Genomic DNA, 21,733 nt, shown 5'->3' with positions numbered 1-21,733 from the left:
CATGCAGGGTTGGGGCTGCTTTGTGCTCCTGCAGCATCGCCAGCTCCAAGGAGCGAGCGCAGTCCTGCACTGTCTGCATCTCTGCTGCTCTGTTCTCCATAGTTTGTCTGCTTTGTGGTTACATGTACCCCAGCCCCACTGATGTCCCAGGGAGCAAAATGCATCTCATAACTGGGGATCTCAGAGCCTGGTACCTTGGGGTTTGCTGATGGGCAGGGCGATGGCATGCCCCTGCTCCGGGTGCTCCCGCACCAGCTTTGCTTCTGCTTCATGTTGTCCTGAAGTCAGCAAAGGATTCCCACAGAAAAACTATGCAAGCCCTCTATCCACGCAAACCTCTATCTGTGCAGCAGGGGCAGGAGGGTGCTGCCAGCCCACCTCGCTCTTGGGGCACTGGTTTTTGCAGCCCCAAAGGCTCAGGGTAGGGATGTGCTGACGGTTCCCTTTGGGGCCCTGCAGCCCCCAGGTGTGGCACAGGGGTTCCCACTCACACGGGGCTGGGTTTTGCAGCGCTGCTGCAGACAGGCAGTACACCTGGCCAGATAAGGATCAGACTGTGCTAGTGGATTAAATTAAACAGCTTTTCTTTCTGTGCCAGCATATCTAACGAGCAGTTCACCTCCCATGGGCGATTCTGCCCTCTTGAGCTGCAGTCAGAGCGTGGCAGGCCTGGCAGAGCCGGCGGCTCTGGCTTTACCATCAGCAGCTCGAGGGAGCTAATGAGGCCTGAAAGGCAACGAGACCTCTGATGATCTCATCCTGTGTTGGTGGAGAGCATTGCTCGGGCAAGGTGCACCTCCTAGAGTTGCAGTTAGTTCATGTTCAGACTTATGCTTTTTCTGTGGGGTGGTCCTAATCTCTCAAATCCAAACGTTGGGTTGAGTTTGTTGTTTCTTCCTACAGCACTAATAAGATATTGCAGCAACAGAGATCTGAGTGTCTGAAACACAGGTTGAAAGCACCCTTGATCTGGGCCCTGCTGGCAGGGCACCGGGGAGCGGCACGGCAGCATTGCTGGGAACAGCAAACTGATGCCAAAGCCCCACTCCCATCCTGCGCAGCCCCCCTGGGTCCGTTCTGCCCTTGTTCTGCTTTCTGTGCCCTCTGCTTGCCGTCTGCTTCCGCCGCTCCAGAGAGCCACCAAGGGACGGCCCCCCCAGCGCCCCGCTGCCCCGTGAGCACAGCTCACCCCCTCTCCATTGCAGGTTCACTCACCCGCTGATGCTGGGCTCCAGCATGCACACCACTGGCATCCCGCACCCCGCCATCGTGCCCCACTCTGGCAAGCAGGAGATGGAGCACTACGACCGCAACATGTGAGTTCTGCTCAGGGCTCCTGATCTGTGCTATCACTGTGGAGTCTCACTGGGTGATACCCATGAATCACTCAGTGACACCGAGTGGTTCTGACACTGACTGCTCCTTTTGTCCCTGCCAAGGAAACCTCAGCCAGAACCAAAGAGAGAGAAGGAAGCCAAGAAGCCCACTATCAAGAAGCCCCTGAATGCTTTCATGTTGTATATGAAAGAGATGCGGGCGAAGGTCATCGCTGAATGCACGCTGAAGGAGAGCGCGGCCATCAACCAGATCCTGGGAAGGAGGGTAAGGGCAGGTGCAGGTCACCAGGGTTTTGGGGACTGGGGGGACATGCAGACATCTTCGGACGTGAGGGGAGCTGGGAAGAGTTTATCTCATCGCCCTGATGGAGACCGGGATTTTGGGGGTGTTGGAGGCATTAGGCTGTGAGCAGCTGGTAGGGAGCCCCAAAAGTGGGAGAAAAGGGAAATCTTGTACCACAGCAGCAACACAGTGGCTGCAAGGTGCCCTACAAGACCTGTAGCAGCTCCAGTACAGCATCCCCATCCCCACACCTGCCCTGGGATGCTCTCCCCTCACAGCCTGCAGGCTCAGTGCTGTGCTTGTCCCCGCAGTGGCACGCGCTGTCCCGGGAGGAGCAGGCCAAGTACTACGAGCTGGCACGCAAGGAACGGCAGCTTCACATGCAGCTCTACCCCGGCTGGTCCGCGCGGGACAACTACGTGAGTGATACTGCACCTCGAGTCCCATAGATGTGACCCAGAAATAGCCCAGAAATGACCCACGGGGGGAAGAAGTGGGTGCTGGTTGTCCCTGGTAATGCTATTTTGGAGGGGATGGTTTGTATAGAAACACGTGTTTTGGCATTGGTTTGAACATCCCTTTGCCTGCTCCTTGTGGCTCATCTGTGGCACGAATGTCGTAACTGCAGCTGCCACTGTTGGCCAAGGAAACAGAAGCAGAAAAAAAAGAGAACTTCTAGGTGATGTGAGTGATGTTTGGAGAACTCCGTCTGTTGACAGGAGCATAATAATCGTGGAAAATAAGATTTAAAAATGCTAAATAGGAGAAAAGAAGCTGCTTTGCATGAGATGAGTGCTGAGCTCAGCCTGGTGGGGACTCGGTCCAACTCTGGGGCCCCTCATAGGGCTGCATCCCTGGCACTGGGGTCCCTGTGCTGTCCTGCAGGGTGACTGTCACCGAGCCACCGCCTGCCCTGCTGGGACATTGGACCCATGGGGCCACCACGACTGAGCAAACCAAGCACACCACGTTCAAAGTATTCAAATGCAGCTGTAGCAAATGCAGACAGCAGCACTGCTTGCTCCGCCGGTTTGCGAGCTGGCCCCAGCTCCTCAGAGAGGCTGATTCCCAAGTAAGAGTGCTGTTAAGGAAATGAGAAATCCACGTTCAAAAGGGGAGAAAAAGGAAAGCTCCTGCATAGGTAGAGAGGGACAGCAGATCGAGGTGCATGCTCTGCCCTTTCTCTGTGCCATGTCCCACCTAGAGATGCAGGGCTGGGCTCCCCAGTGCAGTGCTGAGAAGTCTGCTTCAAGAGAATTCATTTCCTCTTTGCTATGTTAATGGTAGAATAGCAAGGCAATAAGCGAACTTCCAGTGCTGCAGAAGCATGGGATGCAGCCTTTTCTAGTGGCTTTCTAACTGTTTTGATCTCACATGCAACAAGCCCTGCCTAACAAGCTCGTTGGAGACCTGAGGCAGGGTGCAGAGGGCTGTCGAATATCCACCTGCCGCTGGGCTCTGCTGCTCCATGCAGGGTTCCAGTGGTTCCCTCGCAGCCACATTCTTTGTCTTGGAGCTGTGCTTGGAGCTCTCCTTCAAGCACTGTTCAGAAAGCCCAAAATCCCACAAAACGTCCTCAAATAGCCAGAAATCATATTCAATAATGTCCTTGCGTAATAACTAGCAATAAGTAAATTGCTGGGAGCTCGGCTTCCACGTGCAGTTTTGCAGGGTCAGTATTGGCTGAGACCTGGATTGGCCGTGGAGAATCTGGGGCAGCACCCAAGAATGCTCCTCTGTGGGTATCCCTGGAGGGCAGCAGCAGAGCTGAGAGCCGGGCATCATTGTCCTTCAAGCCAAGTACGTCCTCCATGGAAATCCCATCCCTCCTGCTTCTCTCCTCTTGGAAAGCACCAGGTCTCCTCTCCCGGCCAGCACACACCAGGCTCAGAGCACAGCAGCTCTCCCTGCAGCGCTCGTGAGCAGCTGCTCCGGGTCGTGGTCGCTGCAGGAGCTGCTGTTCTCTCTGGAGCCCCGGCGAGGAGGAGGAGGAGGAGGAGGAATGTAGGTCACCTCCGCCGCACGTGACTCGGTTATTAGGCAGGAAATGCAGTTGCTCCCACGCCGAAGAAAGAGCTCACCGCAGTGCAGAGCTTTCCACCTTCACTCAAACCACAAGAAGTCATACAAAAAGACAGAGGGCAGAGGAGCCCTGTGAGCCACGCTCCCCACGCTGGCCAGATTTGCTCCAGCCCCTCTGTGCCCTCCTCCCTGAGATCGTCGGGGAGGAAATCCGGGGCTAGCACTGTTTTGCTGTTAGGGAGTGAAGAAAATGTGAGAACAAGAAATGAATCCACAGCTGCAGAAGGGCTGAAGTGGGGAGATGGGTTTATAAAAAAAATGGCAATAGAGGCTTGGGTATTTTTTAAAAGTGCCCAGGGATTTATAAAGCTTCCCCACGTGAGGTCGGGGTGCTCTCCTGATGAGGACTTCTGATCACAGCAAGGATCACAGTTCTGCTGCGTTGTGCTGATGTGACCTCCTGCATTGCTTCGAATGGAGCAGAAGAGCTGGGTGATGTTCAAACCAATGTCCTGCAAGGAGGAGCTGTGGTGTAACTGCATTCAGTAGGCAGGCTGCAGTGTAAATGGGGGGCTCAGCTGGGGGAGGAAAGCTGAGAAGGCAGTGATGCGGCTCCATCTCTGAGTTCCTGCAGATGTATGCATGTGAGCCCTACTGCCTGCAGTGCTGGATGTGGGGACACTCACCCTGGCGGTGGCTTCGGGACTCCCCCGGGTGCATTTCCCAGAGCTCAGACCAGCTCTGCTCAAGGCCCCCTCCATCCCCCAGCACTGGGAGCACAAACTGATGGGCTTTTCCTTGGCTTTCCTAGGGGAAAAAGAAGAGGCGGACACGGGAGAAGCAGCAGGACTCCAACTCAGGTAAATCCTGCGGTGCTGAGCCATGCAGCCCTCGGTGCTGGACACTTTTGGTGCAGAATGGATGATCCCACACAGTTGTTGTTTCACCACTCTTTGCCATGTCTCCTTTTATTCTTAACCAATGATCTGTGCATTTCATGAGACAGAAAATTAGCATTTCTGTGAGTTTTTCATAGATCAGCTTGCATTAGAACACTAGTAGTTCATGGAAACTGAAAATATGAGATACTGTCAAGTGCTTATCTGCATGTATATATTACTGCTAATTATGCAGAGCATCCAGGTGGGTGCCCCCTACAGCCTGCCCCAGGCTGTCCCTTTGCTGTCTGTGAGCAGGGACCAGCCCTGCCTGTGCTGCTGGGATTGCTGGGATGACACAGCTCAGCTCACACAGCCCCAGTAGTGGCTGTATGATGCCCTCTTTGAGCTGCCCATAAAAAGCAGTTCCAAAAATGTGTCCCAGTAATGGCTTCAGTTTAGTTAGTGCTGTTGATCGCATTCAGTGCCTAAGATGTTGAGAATGCAAGCATTTCAGTGTACATGCAGTGTGTATCTATCATATAAACATACGGCCCGTGTGTGATAGAAAAATACTGATTTCACCCTCTGTGGATGGGAATGCTGCTGCTGATGCTCAACAGCACTCACTGCTGCTGGTGCAGGCGGGAAGGTGCCCTTCTGTAGTGCTGCAGTAGGTCTGGAAAAGCAGCGTGTGCCTGAAGGCAGGGCTGCAGGGCAGAGCTGTGCAGCCGGGGCTCATCTCTGCAGTGCCACCTCCGCTTTCCTGCGCTTCTGCAACGTTTCCTCTCCTCTCTGCTGCCCACAGCCCCATTCGCTGGCACCCGGATAGGCCTTGCTGGGAGCAGGTAAGGAGCAGGCAACAGCTCTGTCGCCTGGCAGCTTTCCCAGCCTTTAGGAATGTGGAGGTGTCACAAAAAGATGTGAATTTCCTGGTAGCGTCCTGCAGCCGAGCTGGGCGCTGCTTCTCAACCCCCTTTCCCTGCTGCGATCACTGATTTCATTCATTTATTTATTTATTTCCCTAACGATCACTTTTTTTACAGGAGAAATGGTGCCACCACCATTCTGTTGCAGAAACAAAACTTGGGATTGTAGTCTGTTAGTGGTGTGTTAAGCGGCTGAAATGATGTTGCCTCTTTTCTTCCTCCTGCTCCTCCTCCTCTTTGTGCCTCTGCCTTGCCCATTCTCCGCCACGCATGCTTCTGTGTTCAGATCCTGCCTCTCCTAAGAAATGCAGAGCTCGCTTTGGCCTCAACCAACAAACGGACTGGTGCGGCCCGTGCAGGTGTGTATCACATCTCCACCTCGCGGGGTTCTCCTGGGCTGCGGGTCTGGCCCTGCTTTCTGCTCCTCCGCACACCAGGGATGCTCCTGCAGGGCTCTGTCTGAGCACCCTGGTGGCTGTTTTCCCTGAGCTGCCGTGGGCAATGTCCGTGTGGTGCCGATGAGCATCTCTGGTGTCAAAAGCTTCTTTGCAGGTCTGCCTCTGTGACCGTGGTGTGGGGCTTTCCACCCATTCACAAACACCCCTTGAGGGCTAGTTGTGAGTAGTGAAGGTCTTTGCTAATTCTCCTGAGGTTTTTCCTATTTATCCTAGAGGTAACCGTGTATGTTGAGATGCAACTTGTTGGTTTGCAGCACCCAGCATGGAGTGGGAAAACCCCAAGCAAGGAGCTGGTTTGTAAGCGTTCCACACCTTGGGTTTCTAGGGCATGACCCCAGAATCAATGTGCTTATTGCAGCTTGAAGCGGGGGAAATCATTCAGTCCACCCAAATCGAAATCCTGGAGCAAATCCCCAGCAGTTTGGGGTCACACATGGCTGATGTGGGCTGAGTGAGGACTGTGCCTCCCAGACCCAGCAGATCACAAAGCCCCACGTATGAGCAAGGAGGTTTAGCTTAGGAATCCTTAGGTTTAGGTTTCCCGTCCCTGCAAACAAGCCCAGGTCAGGCTGAGGTTCTCTGAGCACTGACAGAGCTGTGGGTTTCCCTGCTTATTGTGGGGAGGGGATCGGATAGCCTTAAAAGTCCCTTCCAACCCAGGCAATTCCAATTCTGTGACTTCATTTGAACTCTCCTCATTCAGCTTTGGCGCTAACCCTCTGCATTGCTTCCAGTTAACACAGCCTGCTGAGTTTGTAGACCTTAGCATGCTTTTTTATTTAACTTTTGCCTTTCAAATGCTACTCAGTCACATCTTTTCTGCAATTGCTTGTACTAACGGGCTGCTGCCAGTTCAAGGGCTTCTGTCCTCCCTGCAGTGGTCGCAAACACCTGTAGAGAGCAGCTCCCACCTGAGGTTCCCATTCCACAGAACAGTAACTGGTGAAAAATGGGTGTTGCAGGTTGGAGGTTTCACCCTTTCACCAGGACAAACTACAGCAGGGTGCTGTAGTTCCTAAAGGACAGGGATACATCCTTTTAGCTGTATAGGAGCCATGCAGGCTTTAGTATCAAATCTGCTGCTTCTCCATCATTTTAAATCAAATTGAATCAACGAATCGATGAATCAGCTGATAGGTTTCTGTCATCCTACAAGGAGGTCATGGAGACCCTCCGTCCTGCAGCTGCTCCTGAATTGTCTGTAGGAAGCCCAGCTCATCCTGGGGCTTGGCTGCTCTGGGAGCTGCAGCCCATGAAGCATTCCGTGTGCCTTTCAGCAGCGCTGTCGTGTTTCATACCGTGTTAATTGGGTCACCCCAGCTAACGATGCCACTGACAGCAGTAATGCCATTTCTCTTGTTCGCAGCCAGTGCAAAGTCGTGTTTAATACTGGGCTACTTAATGCATATTCCATCAGTGTGTTGTTTTTCATTAGTGAGATCAAAGAGAGGTGTGTGCCTGATCAGCCAGCTCGCCATTTGATCCATTTTCCTCAGCTGAGGCAGCCGAGGCAGGGAGCTGAGCAGAAGGAAGGGGTTTTTTGCCTGCTGTAGCTGTGCTGTTGTTATCAGTGCCTCGAGCAGGGGATTGCTCCCTCACCACTGCTGGGTGCCATCCTCAGAGCTCTGTGCTCTGGAACTTCCCTGAGCCACTGCAGAGGATGCAGAGCAGGTGATGTGAGGGGCGCTGGGAGTCACTGCCCCCGGCTGGGCGCTTCTGCGGGAAACCCCGGGCAGCAGAACCCTGCCTGCAGGGCTGTGCCAGAGCTTCCTCTCCCACGTGTGCGGGTGGCATTTTGGGCTTGTGTCTCAGCTTCTGAAGGGGCAGATCACAGCAAGCACGTCAGCCCACAGAAGCCATGGATGGCTTTCTGGATGGGTGGAGGTCAGAGGCTTTTGCTGCAAAGAAAAGCAGCCGAGCAGACAACGTGCTGCACACAAGGCTAGGGCCGGGGTAGGAAATGTGCTGCAGGTAGAAACGCTCAGAAGAGTTCGGGTCCTTCGGGTCGACGTGCTTCTCCTTAGGAAGACAGCGAACAGACGATGCGGAGCGCAGCGTGGCGGCACGGCCGCGTCCCGCAACGCGGCAGCCGGCGCAGCCAACGGCGGGATGGCGGCACGGCCGGAGCGCTGCTGCCGCCGCCGTTATGGCGCCCCCTCGCGGGCGCCGCCGCTTCACACCCACAGGCGGCCGATCTCCGCGCTGCGGCTCCGCGCCGTTCCGCTCCTCGCCCCCCCCGCGCTCTGCTCGGCGTTTTGTGTGTGACCGTAAACTCACCCTTCATTTACAGATAACTCTCTTCACTGTTCATAGGAGGAAAAAGAAGTGCATTCGGTACTTACAAGGAGAAGGACGCTGTGCCAGCCCAGTTTCTTCCGATGGAAGTGCTATAGACTCCCCTCCCTCCCCCCTGGATGCACTCCAATGCATATCCTCTGCTTTCCCTTCAGACAAGCTTGCAGCCCCCGCAGACTCCACACACAGAGAACGCACCGACCCCCTCCCGGTCTCTGCTCCCATCACAGCTGCTGCCTGCTCCTCCAGACCCAGCACCAGGTGCTCTCCTGCGCCCGCAGAGCCCTCAGCCTGCGGCGTGGCTTCCACGGGGACGTAGTCCCACCCCTCCCGTGTTTGCTGAGACACTGTGGGCACTTTGCTCTCCCACTGAAAAGGACCGGAGGCCCGGCCCAATTCCCCTGCAGTTAGGCAACAGAACGATTGGAGGATGCTGGAAAACATTTGACCCTTTGGGGGGAGGATGGTGGTTAAAGATAGCAAAGTGATTTTTAAAAAGGTTAAGGAAAAAAAAAAAAAACACAACAAAACTTGCCAAAATTTGAAGTCTGATGAGTAAATAAGCCTTTTGTCCCTGCCCTGTGCTGCTTTCTTGTTTGTTGGGGGCTTTTCTTTTTTTTACTGCGTTATCTGTGAGTGTGGCAGAAAGCAAAGAGAGATCCCCAGCTTGCTGCAGTAGGTGGTAGGTGCTCTAAATTTGACACTGGCTTCCGTGTCCTGCCTTCTGAGCTGCTTTAGACTGTAGTCCTCCTGTAGCTGTTATACCACAGGGCTGGAAAAGCTGGAATAGGAGCCTTTTGTAAAAGCCCTTGTGTCTGAAAATGAAATGTAGCGATGCTAGCTTTCCGATCCGACTGGATGATAGGGAAATATTTAAACTAATGAGATGTATTTTTTAAACTTCTTGTTTGAGAACAGGAAGGCACTGTTTACAGGTAATAGTCTCTGTGCAGACACGTTGAATCCCATCAGTGTGTGGCAGGGCAGAGCGTTGCTCCCCACGTCAGCCCGGCGCAGGGTCTCCCTGCTGTTTTGCTTTGGGTGCTGCAGATTCAGACAGCAGGAATTGCCCTGCAGTGGGCTGGGAGAGCCTCAGAAAGCCTCCCCTTAACTCAGCACACACGAGGAGCGCGTAGGGCAAGCACACAGCCTGACTGAGGCACTCAGGAGCACGGCGCTCCATCTCAGGAGCCAGGCTGAGGCCGGGCTGCAGGAAGGAGCTGAGCCCCGCGCTCCGCTGTGCAGCCCGGAGCAGCAGCGCCCTCCCTGCCCCCTGCTCACAGGCTCTGCTTACCTCTGCAACATCAAAAACGTTTCTTGCCGATTTGGTGTGTAACTTTTTAAAGAAGTCGCCTGAGCTTTTTCTAACAGATCTCCCTCACCCCTCGCAACGAGGCCAAACGTGCAGGCATTCTCTGCAGCCTGAGAATATTTACCAGGTTCTGGTGTCTTGTGATTTGTGGACAGATCCTGATCCCCATAAGCTGACGTAAATCCCAACTGAACCAAATGCATTGATTTGCTCTATGTTTACACACTTGGCACACAGACCAGAGCCCGGTCCGGTGTGTATTTTTTCCTGCTTGAAAGAAATGTATTTTAGACTGCTGAAGAGAAAAAGAACACCAGGCTGAGGGGGAGAGGGGTCTATTTTTTTCTACTTTACAGAATAGGTTTTAGAGTACTGACTACAAATTACATAGTAATATTATTGTAGAACTGCAAGAAATTTAAGATGACCTTTATAATGTAAAAAAATATTTTTATATTTTTTTTTTCTTAAAACGAAAACCCGGATTTTTTTACATTGGACTCAACTTTTTAAAACAAGTTTATGCATCAAAGATTGAAAATTAAAAAAAGAAAAAAAAGACCACTGATTAGTCTATAGAGCATCTCTGGGTTTATTCTCCTAATTTAGGTACTTTTGCTTATAGTAGCGTAGGCCTTTGACTCGTTTTAGTTTAGAAGACCCAAACTTACTGCTTTATTCCTCTTCTGTGTAAATGTAACTTGAGAAGCACTGACTGGAAGCGACGTGCACAGAGCTGTGCGAACCCTCAGAGAAGCAGCATCACCTGCAGTGCCCGCCAGCTGCACACGCTGCACTCAGGGTTCGCGATGCAGCCCTTGCTCACACACCATCCGCTCGTCTTTAAGTTATTTCAGCAAGCACAGCAACTCAGCCAGCCATTCCCAGACCTGGCACAGACTCTTCTGACCAGCCATTATAAATATAAACCTTAAAGAAAGCTTTGTCTCAGCTCGCCGTCCTTCACTGATCTGATCACCCTCTGCCGTAAGGCCAAGTGACAACTGCTGTAACAGCCTCAGCTGACAAAGGGCCGCGCTGCGCCCAGCAGTGGGCAGAACTGGGTGTAAAGCTGGCACAACGTAATACCTGGTTGGTGTTCATGGTTGGATGAAATGTGGCTTAGCAGCAAAGATGGGTATAAAGAAAAACCAGGCGCCTCTAAGTAACACCAGAGGAAATCTAAGGGAAAGTCCTGACCAGCAATAAACTGCGTGTTGTGACCAAGGACCGAGTAGCACTAAGCAGCCCTCATTCATTTCAGGCTCGTTAGGACTTCTTTCCTCTATTTCAAGGCTGCTCACAGCCCCCCATGGTGCCTGCGCCTCGCTCAGGGCACGATGACAGGAAAAGGCCCACCTGTGTCACAGCCTCCTCTCACCACGGCCGTTCATCTGGTCCTGCAGTCTTGGTGACACCTGCCTTCCCTCCTGCAGAGCCTTCCCTCGTGCGTCCGTGCAGCGGTGGGCGCTCGTGCAGCACACAGCACAGCTCACAGCTCACAGCACACAGCTCACAGCACACAGCACACAGCACACAGCACACAGCACACAGCACACAGCACACAGCACAGCTCACAGCTCACAGCACACAGCACACAGCACACAGCTCACAGCACAGCACACAGCACAGCTCACAGCACACAGCACACAGCACACAGCACACAGCACAGCTCACAGCTCACAGCACACAGCACACAGCACACAGCTCACAGCACAGCACACAGCACACAGCTCACAGCACACAGCACACAGCACACAGCTCACAGCACAGCACACAGCACACAGCTCACAGCACAGCACACAGCACACAGCTCACAGCACACAGCACACAGCACACAGCTCACAGCACACAGCTCACAGCACACAGCACACAGCACACAGCTCACAGCACACAGCACACAGCTCACAGCACACAGCACACAGCTCACAGCACACAGCACAGCTCACAGCACACGGCTCACAGCACACAGCACACAGCACACAGCTCACACCTTCTGACTGAAGCTCCTGAACAGCTCTCACACCAACACAGCATGGTTTTGCCTTTGCTGTTACCTGAATGCTTATATGGCACAACAGAGGAAACTTCTTCCTTTCCCCAAAACACGCAGGAGAGCTCGGAGCTGCCCACTGCTGAGACAAAGCAGCGAGCTGAACTGATGGCTGCCCTATGGTTACCAATGCCAAAACAGAGTTACTTTTATTAATGCCAAAAGAAATCTTCAAAATGCCATATGAAGTGTTGTTATTTCGTGTCAATGTGCTTTTTTAACAGAAGGAAAACATCGCCCTCAAGTTTTTAATCCCCAAAAGATTTTTTTTTTTCAGTTTTTACAGCAATTTCAACTTCTCTTGAAATACACATTTGAATTCCTGAAACCAGTTTGAACGTAGAAGTCATGGAAACACCACTTCATTAAACCAAGTACAACCACTGTATGTATGTAGCAGGGATAAATGTTTTGCAGCTGTACTTTCATTTGTCCAATGATTATCCATCATTTGTTGTAATTTTTTTTACTTCACCAAGTTTGTATTTTTTGGCTTTTACGTTCAAAATATGTTTATAGCTTTATAAATAAAGTAATGGCCAGTCTGGCTGTTCAAAATAGGCCACTGGGAATTATAATCCTATCAAAGTGTCAATTAATTCTTCCTTAGAACTGAAGTTTTTTCGTACTTTTATGTTCAAGCATTTCAGCATAATTTCCAGCAGCCTTCGATAGTAAGGCTGCAACCGTGAGCCAGAAAGAGCACTTCTGCCACATGAGCCCATCTCTGCTGCCGATTCCTCCTTCCCCACTGTGCCCCCATTTCATCACTTCAGCCGAGAGCAGCTCTCCCTGATCAGGCCACAACCTGGGAAAGAAGTGATTATGCAGCACCAGGCCAGTTCATGATTAACATCAAGTTGAGCAATGGAAACAGCGCAGTGCCTGCATCCCAGGTGCTGGTGTTACACGGCTGCCTGCTGACACAGGAGACACAGCAGGCTCAGCTGAAGAGGAAAAGCCACGCAGCAGCTGCTCTGCACCCACAGCACCCTTGTGCAGAAGGTCCCTCTCGACAGCTTGTGCCAGCAGATGCACACAGGTGCTTTCTTGCACCGCCATACACATCAGGTACTGGGACAAAGCCTGAGCCAGCACTACAGGGAATTTCAGCCAGAGGAGGCAAGTTGTATGGATTCCTAACGAACAAGGCCACTAACATCAAAATCTGCCACAACGCCATCATGCTCTGAGCACGCAGCCAGCCCTTTTGCACAGAGCCATACTGCCACAGCAGCATCAGCTTTGGGCAAACTACTCATGCCAGCAGCCAACTGGCACGATTCCGGAGCAGAAGCCAGAGGCATTTAGTTCACCACTGAAGCATTTGACCACAAAGGGTTATTTCTTAGGCAAGCTGTTTTAAGAATTAGCAATTCTTGCCACAGGTGCTTTATGCAAACAGTAGAAGCAAGGCTACAAGGAAGACAAGCTAAACTGCCTCTGTCTGTTCCTCACCTACAGCCCAGGGAGGCACCACGTGAGGCAGCAGCTGCTGCTGACCAGCACCTCAAGGAAGCAGCTGGAGGCTTCTGCCATTGAGCACAACTGCAGCTTCTGTATTGGAATGGTCACTTCGAGATGAAACCAGGATTAACCTGAAGAGATGGATTTATTTCTTGTAGGAACGCAGGGCGAGCTGAACACTGAACTACAAGAACTGTTATCAGCAGCTTTTCACTAGGGGCACTTTAACAGAGTTGTACTGTTTACAATACAGGATGCTTGGCAGGCTTGGAACGTCCCAGTCTGTAACACTGCAGCATTTTGTGCCCGCTGACAATGCTATCAGCAGCACAAGGGCAGCCCAGCAGCCTTATGAATAAGCATCTGTGACCAGCAACTGCCTCCAAAGCACAGATCTGAGTGCTGCTTTAGAACGAGTTATGAATGCTCTCATTAATGGTTACATGAAAGCAACATTACCTCAAAGCTGGTAAGCCTTCAAAAAAAATCCATCTGGATTTAGCTTCAGACTTCACCTGAGGAGCTGCTGACTGTGACTGGCCAGCAGCTTGCACTCTGATCGTTTACAACAGACACAGATTTCACTCCAGTTAAGCATCCCTCGGTGCTATGGCTCACACACTCAGTAAGGAGGGCAGGCTGTCCACTTACAGGCCATTAGAACCGTTTGTAAATAGAAGTTTAAAAGCCCTTTATTAACTCAGAAGTGAAACACTGATGTTTAAAGTGAGATAAGTATGTTTATTAAGGTTCATTCTACTCTAAGATTTATACAGAGAATGGAATGCAATACAAGCTAAGAGCACACCTCAGATCTACCACAAAACCACCCCCTACTCCCTATAAGGGAACTGTAAAAAAAAAATTAAAATAAAAATCAGGAAACCAGTTACTGTTTAACTAGTTGCAAGTGGCTTTGTCCAAAGAAGTCAAGCTCAATATTGCATTAGCTTTGTATGCAATAAGAAGTCTCTACAAGCAGAAGTTTCACATACATAGGCAAAAAGATCTCCCGTGGATACATGAAATCCATGTTTTAAAGAGCTACATCACAAGGGTAGTTTAAAATTGCCTAAAAAACAGCCACTAATGGCATGCACAGGTCAAGAATAGTAACTTTGGTAATGTCAGTCGTTTTTGGTCAAACCTGGGTTCCACTTTTGCCAAAAAAAAGTATAAAAACACACCTGTCCTGTGCAGAAAGCAGCACACGTCCCACCTGCTGGCAGCCAGAGGCACGGCTTCAGGACATGGCAGAACTCTGCCAAGTTTGCTGTCTGAAGCTTGCTAAGCCCTGGCTCACATCTTCACTACTCACTGGCCTATCAGGCAGGGCCAACAGGACAAGGAAGTGGACAGATTTTTTTTTAATGCAGAACAAGAACCTTCCCTAGAGTTGTACAGCTGTAATAACACCAATTTTTCCAAATGTCTCTGTAAGAAATCCAACAATTTTTTTTTATTTTTTTTTTTTAAACTTCATGTAGCTCCCCAAGACACATTTGATTTTCCTTTCTGAAGCCATCAATACCCTGTAAATAAGTGTTTTGTTCTTCCTGAGGAAGAAAGCAAAGGTGGTTTTATTTACAATGGTGGAGTCAACACTTAAGATTGTAACTGGACTGGGAACAGATAAAAAAGTATAACGAAAACGACAACCTTAAGTGCTACTTTCCATTCAGGATCCACACTTGGTTCAGCTTTATTCATTGCAGAGTAAAGTAAAAAGACACCCCATTACACTAGTAAAAACGCAGATTTAAATTTATCCTCAAAAAAAACCAACACTACACATGCAAAGGGAACAATATCTTGCTAACACAACTTCATTTGCTGCTGCATTTGTCTAATATTAACAATTATGAACAGAGCAGTGCAACTAGTATTCGGAACAATCCTTACAGTGTTCGAGTGTCAGGCACAGCTTCACTTCTCTTCACACCACTGGTTCTCCTTACGTACCTGGAAGAACAACGTAACTGGTAACAATGCAGTAAGCTTCCACAGCTCAGGGGGAAGCAAACTCCTACAGGCATTCGAGTTTACTTACTGTAGAAAGGCACAGCATCATGAAATTATGAAGCATCACATGTTAATGCAGCAGAAAAGCAGCCACATTATAATTAAACCCAGATGGAGTACCTGTGCTTCTTCCTCTTCAGTGAAGTCATTCTTAATATTGAATGTCTTGCGAATTTCTTCTGGAGTTTTCCCCTTGATCATGTTGGCAACTGTCTTGCATGTGACATCAAGCAAACCTTTGATGTCCAAGTAATTTGCAGCCTGTAAAACAGTTTCCAAATTTAAAGCTTCCAGATCAATGTTCTGCCTCTGCAGATGGACCACTACAGTTCTGCTCCCAGCACTGCAGAATGCTGTCACCACTAAGAGCCAAATCGCTCTGAGAAGCTTCCAGCCCTGAATTAACAACTAAAGTTCACCTGCCAAACTGGAGTCATTTCTACCATGAAAGCCCCGTCTCCTTTACACAAGGCTTTCAGAACCTCGCACACACCTCTGAGATGTTGAATACTTGAGTGCTGTTAGCTCGCTAAGACAGGAGCCACGAGGTAGATTAAGACAGTAATTAGCTTTTTTATAAACGTGTCTTTATGCAGGTCTCTAAAACACCACTTAAAGCAATAAGCCATCAGCCGAGACTCGAAAGTGAAAAGGGGCCACAACTACAGACAAGTACAGGAACTGACAGATGAGCAAGCATTAATTAGTGCCTAGCACGATATTAACAAGCATCTGCCATTCACCAGTTTCAGCCAACTAGTTGCCCTCCCCACGTTTCCTACATTAAGAAGTTCTTCAAGAAGCATCAAGACTTGCTGGTAAAACAAACAGAGGTCACTGTGCAGGCCCAGCCTTTATGCTTCCACAACATAAACTTACCAGGATGAGCTCAAAAAGTGTTCCTTGGTCTACTTTCAGAAATTCTTGATCCCACACAGGGATGTCATCCGTTCTTTTCTCCTTGTTCTCATCATCCTCGGGAGGAGGTGGATCATCTTTGTGATGGGTGCACCACTGAATCACCTAATTACAGTTTTGATAATACACTTTTACCCAAGTGACTTTCCCATTAGGCCCCAACTCTAACATTACTTTGTTTTAGGAGCACTGTGCTTTTCCTTCTGGACTGATATCAGAACCACCTGTTCATGTTTCATCATCTTATATTTTCCTCTTAGAAGAACTAATCCCCAATCCTGGAACCCAACAGTCTTCACGAAGCTCAACTGAGACAGCAGCCAGTCAATTAAATACTCTGGATTCTGAAGAGCAGCTCCTAGCAGTCAAAGCAAACAATAAATCCTGTGCTAACACACACAGGACCATACAGAAGTAACACAGGCCTCCTTTTGAGGAGCTGGAACACTCGCTGGCTGTGACTCTCATTGCTGCCTGCCCTTTAACCTTTCTCCTTACATTCTGAACTCATTAAGAGCCACCTCAGCTCACACAACCCAGTTACAATCAGTGCTTTAAAACCACGAGATCCTAGTGAGCACAGATGTCCAGCACCAGCCCTATGCCTTAGGAGCCCTGCCAGCCTCCACCTGCCATTCCAGAAGGTCATTCGTGTAGCTCTTTAACCAAGAACCCGGTTCTGAGACCAACTGTGCTCACACACCTCATGACGGTGCTACACTTGTAGCCAACACTTGGGAAATATTTTCAATAGCAATACTTAACTGCAGCATTGATTTCCCATCTCATCACTGATACACAACACCATCACTTCCCAGGGCCTTACCTTTTTTAAAATAGCTGCGTTGACGTTTGGAAGAGGGACTGGGTCATCATCGCCTTCATCATCCATTCCCAAGTCTACAAATGGAAAGATGACCTGCAGCCAGCAGCCTAAAGCTTTGTTCTCCAGCCTGGGCTGCTTCATCAGTTCTCCACTATTCTAACAATACTGAGCTGAACAGACAAACAGCAAACGATGTCAAAGCGAAGGCAGAAACTTGAGGGTGGTTTTGCAGAGCACAGCTGCGTTACACCAGCTGGGCTCCACTGACTGGAGCTGAGCAGCTGAACAGTGCTGCCTCCACACAGATGCTGACATGTTTGAGCACAAACAACCCGCTACGGCAGTTACTTGTCCCAGCAGGAGGTGACAGTTCCATGTTCTGGGAACAGAATGCTTAAGAAGATTTATGAATGTTCACCACTTCCAATCCGCAAGTTAAACCTCATTGTTTCAACCAAGGTCTGCCATTCTTTTATCAAATAAGAACTCAGACCTAACGTGGCGAGTACAGACGTTTTGTCTTGCACAGGAGCAGTAAATACTGAAGCTGTTGTATTTAGACAGGTCCACTGCTGTCATTGGTGGGATATCAATTAGTGCTACCTTTTGTCCAGAACATCTGATTTCGTAGATTCTGAAACCAAAATACTGACATGGAAGTCAGTAAAGAAGTCTTTTTGCATATGTTACCAATTACTGGAAACCCCAAATGCATCCTTTGAAGATACCAACAGATATTGGTGTAAGACATCACCAGACAGTCTATACTAAGTTGCTGGCACAGGGAAGTAACTCAAGAAGTACCCCATCGTCAGCCAGCTCTGCTCAGCTCATCCCCACCCCTCCTAAACTGGAGTTTCATCTCTCATCAGAAAATCAGTGCTGCATTGGTGAGGCCTGATGCAACTTCACTTTTTACCTCCTCCCCTTCACTGACATCAAACAAAGCAGCAGGTATTAACTGATGGTGCTTAAACATCTGTACAGCAGAATGGCTTTTCTCTATGCTGCTTAGCAGACTGGAGCTTACAGTACCTTCAGCACAGGCATTCTCATCAATACCTGTTTGTCACCAAACGCTGCCAGTGACACAGCCTGCGTGTGAGAAAATGGAGAGGAATTACATTCCCACTGATTGCCAGTTTCCTGCTCACTCTGCCCATCGTGTTTGAAAGCATCTCATTACCAGAACTGGAGTGGTCCAATGGTTGGTGTATTTCAACCTTATTTCTGTTACTGTTCTTACGTCTGAGGAGTCACAACCAAAGATACACAGCCAAGGACTTCATTTTAACTAGATCTACAAGAAGATACTTTCTAATATGCCCAAACTTGTGAATATGCTCAAAAACTGGAAAGAAAACAGTAAACAATGAGGATTTGCACCAGACAGATTAGACACAGTTTGCTCTGTATCTCAGCCATCTGGCAACTCCCCTCCCCCACCACGAGCTCTTTTGTTTCAAATTCATGTCAGCAAGAGATCAGAACCAACTATTTATCAAATAATTTCACTGCATAGATGCAGATCTCCCTCCAACTCTTCATTCATTGCATTAATTCATGTTTCCCTTCTCCATTTAAGACAGAGAGCAACAACGACTTGCACGATTAAAAGAAAAGCTCAGCTTAACATAAACTAGAAGCGTTTATTAAACTTCACTTTGCCTAACTTTTACAGAGCTGAAGGAAGCCGTAGGCAAAGCAGTGGGGGATTTACATTTTGCCAGCCTGCTGGGAACTGCATTTAAGAAGAGGGCTGCAGTTCAAGGTTTGAGAGAAAATGTTTATCCCAAACAACACTCAAGCCTTGCTGGCAATTGTTCCAGCTGCTCCAACAGGAGACAGCAAGCCAGGCCCAGGCCTCTGCTCAGCACCAGCTCGCCCCCTTGGTCACAGATGCTGCCCACGCGCCGCTCCCTCAGCTCCCATTCTTACCTTCCAGCATCGTCTTTATGGTCACGGACTGTTTTGCAATTTCAACATCGACTTCAAAAATCTCTCCATCTGAACTCTGCAGCTTAATTGAAGGCATCTATAGGAGAAGGACAGTTATTTTCACACAGTATTCATCAGATCTCACAAGTTCAGCTGATTCAAATACGTAGCTCCCTTCACTATTTGTACTGCCCCTGAACAGCCCCGTGTCACCTGCGGCACACTTCAATTATTTGCTGCTTGAATCAACAGTCCTAAGGTCACTAATCCTGATGCTTAAGAAGGATTGATACAAATACACCAACCAATCATTTAAAATAGAAGGAACCTGGATTTTTTTCCTTAAGTTGAAAGCGAAATAGAATAGACAAAAGCACTACTTACTGATGGATTGATTTGTCTTTACGTACAGCACTGCACTACAGCTATCTTTCTCTTGAAACAGCCCCTCAACAATTCCAAAACGCTGCTTGTCTTCAAACCCAACCACTGCTCATTTTAACCATTCACTGAGGGCAAATCCCAAAAGCAGTTTCTAAATGATGGTGCCTGGACCAGAACAACAAAAGAGGAGTCAGAAGGAACCTCCAGATGTGCTCCAGTCCGACTCCCCCGACCCCAAACAGAGCCAAACAAACCAGACTATCCAGGATCAAACGCTTCCTTCAGAAAGTGCTCTGCATTCTGAAGAGCCTGAGAAAGCAATCCAGCCCTAAGTGGAACACTATCAGCACTTAGCACTGCTCTCACAGAGTAGGAAGTTACATCAGCACTTCGTTATATTAGGAAAAGGTAGGATGACTCAGTATTTTCACCAAGTTTCTCAGATGCTGATAAGGCCTGCAGTGCAAGCGGCAGACTTGGAAAATTTCACTAATAAATAACATTTACAAAACAACACCTTCTCATACACATAACTCAGAGCCAGGAGTCATGAAATGATACAGCAGCTACCAGGTCAGAGCTTCCGTCTGAAGCTGTGCTGGAGCTCTGCAGAGATACTAAAATGAAGGGACCTGAAAGACACAACAAACCTGACTGCAAAAACCTGTTAATCAGTGCTTAAACTCGTGGGATGCACTCCTTTACCATTCAAACATTCATTTGCAGCAGACCAGCTCAACACTATTTTTCCTCAATACAACAGCTTGAAAATACCTACAGCACATAACTGCAAGTGCAGCCTGCAAGTTGTTTTAGAGGAAAACCCCAGAGATGATGAATTTCAAATTCATTTAATTTCAAATTCACTTCAATCCCTTTCCAGACATTCTTCCCCAGCCAAGTTTACCACCTAAGCATGCTGACTCCCTGCACTCGTACCTGAAATACCCAAACTGGATCACCTGAACCACCTGAAGCAGAAATACATTATCCTTTTTCAAACACCTCCTATAGCTCATCAGTATGGCCGAGCCTGACAGCACTGCAACAAACCGAGGCCAATGAAGGCCAGCCAGAGTACACTATTAAGCAGCTCACAGCAGCCCCACGTCCTCACTGCTTTAATTTCCATTTGGCAGAGCGAGTAGCTAGTTAATGTTCACACAGCAGTGTAATCCTATATGACAGTGCTGCTCCTAATTAGGACTGGAGTTCTGGAAGGACACAGCCATGGCCACTCTCAAGATATACACGTATATGTGAGCACCCACAAAAATCAAGTGAGGGTTAAAGCACAACCCCACGCCGTAGCTTGGACACGCTCTGAAAGAGGGGGAAGGGAAAGAACATCAAGGCACGCGTGTTGCGTGCCGGGCTGGAAGCACTCAGCACAAGCCCAGCTCCACGCAGCAGCTCCCAGCCCCCTGCCCGTGCCTGGCGTTACGTAACGCTGCTCAGCGCAGCCGGGATGCAGAACACTGCCTGCCTCGGGGCCGCTGCACCGCCCGCACTGCTTCCACCACGGCCTGCCCTGCTCGGGAGGAGCCTTCATCAGCCGAAGCCAAAGCAGCTCAGCTGTTATCAGCGATAAAGCGGCGCATCGCGTACACAAATGTCGCCGTTTGTTACGTTTTAGCCCCTTCTGGTGTAATAGAGCTCCGCACGCCGACAGGCCCAGGGAGCGGCACCGCTGTGACCGAATGGACCCGAAACCCCCCGGATCACCGGCCGGGGTGGAGGAGGGGCCGCTGGGCGCCCAGTCCCGCCCACAGCAGCGCCGCGCGGAGCCACCGTGCCCGCAGCGCCGCCAGGTGAGCGGGAAGGAGCGCCGGGAGGAGCCCCGCCTTGTTTACAGCGCGGCGCTTCCCTCGCCGCCCTTCTCACTCCCCCCGCAGCACCGCGAACTCCCGGCCCGGCCCTCTCCCCCTTCAGCCGCCCCGGGGTCTCGCCGCCGCCCTCCGCCCGCCCCCAGCCGGCCCCGCAGCCCCGCGGCCCGGTCCCACGGCTCAGCCCGCCCGGGGCCGCCTCAGACGCCGTTTCCCGCTCGGCCTCGACGCCTCCCGTCCGCGGAGGCCTCACCGTGAGGCGCGGGCGACGCCCAGCAGCTGCTGACGGCTCCCGATAGTGGCAGCGCTCGGAGCTCGACTGCGGCGGCGGCTTTGTGGGGGGGAGGGGCGCGGGGGGAGGGGCGGAGGACCCCGCCTCTCGCTGCCTCGCAGCCGGGCTGCCCGCCGAGAGCGCCTGATCGAAGCACTCCGCTTCTCGCTCCCGAGCCGCGCCGAGAGCGAGCGTAGTATGAAAAGCCCCGTATAGCACACACCGGGAAAGGGAAGGAGGGAAACGGAGCGGCGGCGCGGCAGGGAGATCCGCGGAAGCCGTCGATTTTAGTCAGGCAGTGACGGGGTCATACGGCACGCCTCACAGTGGGCGGGGGAGCGGCGCGCGGGAACAACGGCTGCGGCGCCCCCATGCGGCGGGGCGGCGCTGAGCGCCTGCGTCTGCCGGGCCGCGTTGGGCTGCGGTGATCAGAGCGTGGTGAGGACGCGGTGTGCGTGACTTGTAGGCGGTTATTTGTCCGCCGGCAGCCGGTTGCTTCGCTCGGAATCCTGTT

The 21,733-nt window shown here is 50.5% G+C and overlaps 2 protein-coding genes and 1 long non-coding RNA gene across 11 annotated transcripts in view; 1 reads left to right on the top strand and 2 right to left on the bottom strand.

Annotated features, from left to right (window-relative positions):
* Positions 1–8,780, top strand: part of TCF7 (transcription factor 7) — a 54,360-nt gene extending 45,580 nt beyond the window's left edge. For 6 of the 7 annotated variants that reach the window (XM_052689661.1, XM_052689655.1, XM_052689660.1 and 3 more), the window contains 5 exons: positions 1,206–1,316; positions 1,440–1,602; positions 1,932–2,039; positions 4,454–4,502; positions 8,221–8,780. In XM_052689661.1, coding sequence (XP_052545621.1) covers positions 1,206–1,316; positions 1,440–1,602; positions 1,932–2,039; positions 4,454–4,502; positions 8,221–8,300 — 511 coding nt within the window. In that variant the 3' untranslated portion in view covers positions 8,301–8,780. Of the gene's footprint in view, positions 1–1,205; positions 1,317–1,439; positions 1,603–1,931; positions 2,040–4,453; positions 4,503–8,197 lie in introns of all 7 variants that reach the window. The other variant, XM_052689658.1, reaches the window with a different exon arrangement.
* Positions 8,781–9,989: 1,209 nt separating this feature from the next.
* LOC128083976 (uncharacterized) lies at positions 9,990–13,164 on the bottom strand. 2 transcript variants are annotated; one of them, XR_008208280.1, is made up of 2 exons: positions 11,011–13,164; positions 9,990–10,958 (listed from the first exon to the last, which is right to left on the bottom strand). It is a non-coding gene; the product is annotated as an uncharacterized LOC128083976 (long non-coding RNA). The 2 variants fall into 2 exon arrangements; XR_008208281.1 differs by having other exon boundaries at positions 11,107–13,164.
* A 590-nt stretch (positions 13,165–13,754) lies between these two features.
* Positions 13,755–21,328, bottom strand: SKP1 (S-phase kinase associated protein 1). 2 transcript variants are annotated; one of them, XM_052689668.1, is made up of 6 exons: positions 21,202–21,328; positions 18,739–18,835; positions 16,801–16,874; positions 15,936–16,079; positions 15,177–15,317; positions 13,755–14,996 (listed from the first exon to the last, which is right to left on the bottom strand). In XM_052689668.1, exons 2-6 carry the CDS (start codon positions 18,833–18,835, stop codon positions 14,961–14,963), a joined length of 492 nt encoding a protein of 163 aa, XP_052545628.1. In that variant the 5' UTR covers positions 21,202–21,328; the 3' UTR covers positions 13,755–14,960. The 2 variants fall into 2 exon arrangements, with proteins under 2 accessions (XP_052545628.1, XP_052545629.1); XM_052689669.1 differs by lacking the exon at positions 21,202–21,328 and adding an exon at positions 19,377–20,015.
* Between the last annotated feature and the right edge of the window lie 405 nt (positions 21,329–21,733).

This window comes from Tympanuchus pallidicinctus, unplaced genomic scaffold, assembly GCF_026119805.1.
Source record: "Tympanuchus pallidicinctus isolate F22 unplaced genomic scaffold, pur_lepc_1.0 scaffold25, whole genome shotgun sequence".
Lineage (NCBI taxonomy): Eukaryota > Metazoa > Chordata > Aves > Galliformes > Phasianidae > Tympanuchus > Tympanuchus pallidicinctus.
Note: the sequence above shows the minus strand (reverse complement) of the source record. Positions and strands in the feature narration are given on the sequence as shown.

Excerpts from the sequence above, each read along its gene's own strand:
- SKP1 (XM_052689668.1), bottom strand. The coding sequence starts at position 18,835 with ATGCCTTCAATTAAGCTGCAGAGTTCAGATGGAGAGATTTTTGAAGTC. Across the intron at positions 16,080-16,800 it reads ACGCAGCTATTTTAAAAAAG|GTGATTCAGTGGTGCACCCA; the intron begins GTAAGGCCCTGG and ends AACTGTAATTAG. Across the intron at positions 14,997-15,176 it reads CTGAAGAGGAAGAAGCACAG|GTACGTAAGGAGAACCAGTG; the intron begins GTACTCCATCTG and ends TTGTTCTTCCAG.